General features: G+C 36.4%; 1 protein-coding gene across 1 annotated transcript; it reads left to right on the top strand.

Moving 5' to 3' along the window:
• The first annotated feature begins 1,280 nt into the window (after positions 1-1,280).
• LOC113301258 (probable 2-oxoglutarate-dependent dioxygenase AOP1) lies at positions 1,281-2,551 on the top strand. The gene is made up of 2 exons (XM_026550014.1): positions 1,281-1,731; positions 1,855-2,551. Exons 1-2 carry the CDS (start codon positions 1,355-1,357, stop codon positions 2,375-2,377), a joined length of 900 nt encoding a protein of 299 aa, XP_026405799.1. The 5' UTR covers positions 1,281-1,354; the 3' UTR covers positions 2,378-2,551.
• Positions 2,552-4,000: the final 1,449 nt, after the last annotated feature.

Below are 4,000 nucleotides of genomic sequence, written 5' to 3'. Positions count from 1 at the left end.
GACTTGGCTGATTATCTAAGGTGCTGCTTCAAGTCTTATCCAAGTGCCGCTACTCTCTATCAACTGGAGAGAAAATAAACAAGTCTTCCATTGTAATACCTAAAGGATTGAGTGTACTACCTAAAGGCTTGAGTGTACGCACTTGAGTTTTCAAGTGTACAAGGCTGAGTTTTCAAGTGCTAGGTAGCGGAAGCGCCCACTGCACACCATGGAAAGTTCTTCAATTACCCATCCCTCATTTCTCCCCACATGAGCTCTAGACTAGGCCCTATCTAGCACCCAAGCTCTTTCAAGCTCATGAAATATAGGCTCATTCTACGTTTACAAGCATCGACAAGTAAATCTCAAATTCAAACAAGCTACTCAAATAATTAATTATCAGTATTAGAATCGTACAGTGAATGTAAATTCCTTCGACAGATTACTAGAGGCGTCCTAAATTCAGTTATAAATATTCCCATATGGAATTTCTTTTCTTTTGTTGAGGGAATCGTCATCATGTCAATGCGGCGGGTGTTATATATATATATATATTTTTGTCTCAAGGTTTTATGAATTAAGAACTCTCACTCAATTGTTACAAATTTCTGCCCTGCAAAATACTTCCAGAAACCCTTACCACGGAGAGAGAAAGATGTATCCGTGTTTGGTGTCTCCTGATTAAAAGAATATAGTTGCAGCAATTGTAGTTAGAAGACCATAGACCGTAGACTTGGCAATGAAGGAAAGGTTGCATTGAACAACCAACCAAATAAGAGTGCCTATGTTTGGTGTGTATTAGGAATTTAGGATTAATTCATGCAAACACAACCTTAACAACATCAACAGAAACAAGTTTGGAAATGACTGCACCACTGTGCGCAAAAGGATTGCATATCAAACTAAATGCCAAGTAAATATAGCAAACACTAAAAACAAAATTCTGAGAGAACTTATCCTTTTATAATAGCAAGTGACAGCCCATAGTATATCCAAACAGTGTACACTAATCTTCACAGTTCACACTATATCCACACGCTTTACATATAAAATTATTGTTAGCAGTTGAAGAAGATCAATTTTCTTTCACATGGAAAGACTAAATACTTTCACGGCAACATGTAGATACACAAGATTGACCTAGACAAATATCATGCCTCGGAAAATATGCTAATTACAGCTTACAGTGTAATCGCAGCAATAGAAGACTTTCAACCACATTATCTTTGATATATATAAGTAGCAAGTAGCTGTTTAAAACTCTTTATTCGTCTATATATATGCATGATTAATTGCATAGTTTCTTACAAAGCAATAACTTCCGAAGTAAAGAGAAAGGTTATACTACGCTTAACAAAAATAAACATCTATAGAAATGGGTTTTGAGATTCAAATGCCATGCATTGATTTCACTAAGCACCCCAAAGATCTAGTAGAGGGAAGTGAAGGTTGGAAGAATTTATGTAAACTAGTTATAGAAGCTGGAGAAGTTTATGGTGGTTTTCAAGTGGTTTATGATAAGATTCCCGTGGAATTACACGAAAAGATGTTCCAAGGATCGAAGAGTTTGTTTGATCTACCACTGGAGACTAAACAAAAGAGCTCCGACGACTCAAAATCTCACAATGGATATGCAGGAAAGTTCAAATTCGCTCCTTTGTACGAAAGTTTAACACTACCCAATCCACACAAACTTGAGGAGGTCCAAGCTTTCACTGACACTATGTGGCCCGAAGGAAACCAATCTTTTTGGTAATCTCGTCTTTCTCGTGTCTTATCTTAACCTCTTGGTTTTATTTTAGACTTCGTTTGATTGATCTCTGTTGATTTATCTTTGTCGTTTAAAGACTTATCGACGTCTGTATATGTGTGTAGTGAAACTGTCAACAACACCAGCAAAATGATGACAGAACTAGAGAAAATTATTCGCAAAATGATCCTTCAGAGCTATGGAGCTGATACAAACTGTGATTCGCTTGTCAAAGATAGCTGGAACATCTTCCGTTTCACACAATACAAAGCTCCAACTGGCAAGGAAATGGAAGTTGGGTTACCTGCCCATGTTGATAAAAACCTCCTAACAATATTGTATCAAAACGAAGAAGGCCTTCAAATCGAAACTAAGGAAGGGGAATGGCTACCAGCCGTGGTGAAGGATTGCACATTCACCGTTTTTGTCGGCGAAGCATTCAAGACTTGGAGCAATGGTAAGCTACATGCAGTGGAGCACCAGGTGATGATGAAAGGACCACAGAAAGATAGATATTCTTATGGATTGTTTTCTATCCCAAATGAAAGTCCAAAGGAGCGGGATGAAGATGACCTTCCTCTTCTCTTTTGTCGTTTAGATCACCACGACTACGACCTTTTCACTTACACCAGTAATACATCTGCATGATGCTGCAAGAGCGGCAAGATGTGTATGCCCTCTGTCTGTTACCATCAGGGCCTTTACACTATTATCCTATCTATATTATCTATGTACTTTAGCTAGATTAGATCTGTTCATCATATGCTTACCTATGTATTAAGCTATAAATAAAGTAATTACGATGGGCATGAGTTAGCGACAGCACTATTGTGTCTTTCCCTCGCATTTCTTTGTTAAAATATACATCTCTATATGTACAACATGTATTGGAAAACATAAAACGTAAAGAGTAAAATAGAAACAAATAGGGCAAATTAACAAAATGCCCAGCTTCCTAGCATATATTTAATAACCGGCCAAGATTTTTAATTCTTTTATAAACTGGTCTTTCCGTCAGATTTCACACCTGGACCCACCAGATCGGTCACCTGCATTGAATAAGTCAAACTCGATACAAGAAATTATAAATGTGCCCTTACCCACTTAAAGACGCGTGTGGTGTAATCTCTCACACATTTTCTATTTCGTCCTCTCTCTCTCCGTTCTCCCTCGTTCTGAAACTAGGGTTAGGTATTGATGCTATTTAAAAAGAAAACTGATGTTAGTGAAGCTGTTTTTGTTGAAGAAGTAGATGTTAGTGAATCTGTTTTTATTGAAGGCATAGATGTTGGTGAAGAAAAATTCTGGATATTTAGGGTTTCAAAGACAGTGTTGATACAGTGAAGATGAGGTACAAACCGGGATTGAAAGAGTCTGAATCAAGGTGAGATTAACGAAACCCGTGACTTAGTATATGATGAAAATCATTGTTTCGATAGTTAATTTGATTTAATTGATCGATTAATTTTTAGGGTTTCTGTTTTTTTGCTTTGTAATTAGGGTTTATTTGAAACCCAATTTTTACTGTTTAATTGGGCGTTTGATTTTATGAAATACCGCTTAATTAGGTTTTGTTTGGGTTTCATAGATTTAGAGTGGGATTTATTTGGGATTTTTGTTTTTCCCCTTTTGTAATAGAGTTTAATTGAAATTCAAATGTTTTTTGTTTAATTATGGTGTAATTTTCGTGATTGATTAGAGTTTGCTTGAGACATTTTAGGGTTTATATCTTAATTTTTTACATTTGTGTTGCAGTCAGTTCAAATTTAGGAATATCAGTGTATATGTGGAGCCAAAGAATGAGACTTTGGTATTTCCTGATTGCCATAGAGATGAAACACAGTTGAGGACACTTGAGTACATGGTATATAAGGATTTGTCTTTGGATGTTAAGGAGAAGTTTAATTTATATTGGTTTAAGGATCCAGGTCTGGCACTGCCATTGTTAAACAATGATGATGTTGATGATTTTTGGGAGAGGAGGGGTGTATATGTTTGTGGATGGGGATGAAGGACACAATGTTTGGGACTCCAAAGACTACACCAAAGAAGAAGACAGTTAGTAAGAGAACTACCCATAGAAGATCCCCAAGGATAAATAGTGTGGATAAATTAGCTGAAGTTGCATCAAGAAAGATTAGTTTCATGGATATTGACCTTGATGATAATGTATTTTATGATGAACATTGGGTCAAAGCTACAAATAAAGTTAAGTTTGTTGAAGATGTAGAGAATATTCAGTTACATAACATCAAGATGGATGAATGTAAC

Source organism: Papaver somniferum, chromosome 8 (assembly GCF_003573695.1).
Source record: "Papaver somniferum cultivar HN1 chromosome 8, ASM357369v1, whole genome shotgun sequence".
NCBI classification, from domain to species: domain Eukaryota; kingdom Viridiplantae; phylum Streptophyta; class Magnoliopsida; order Ranunculales; family Papaveraceae; genus Papaver; species Papaver somniferum.
Note: the sequence above shows the minus strand (reverse complement) of the source record. Positions and strands in the feature narration are given on the sequence as shown.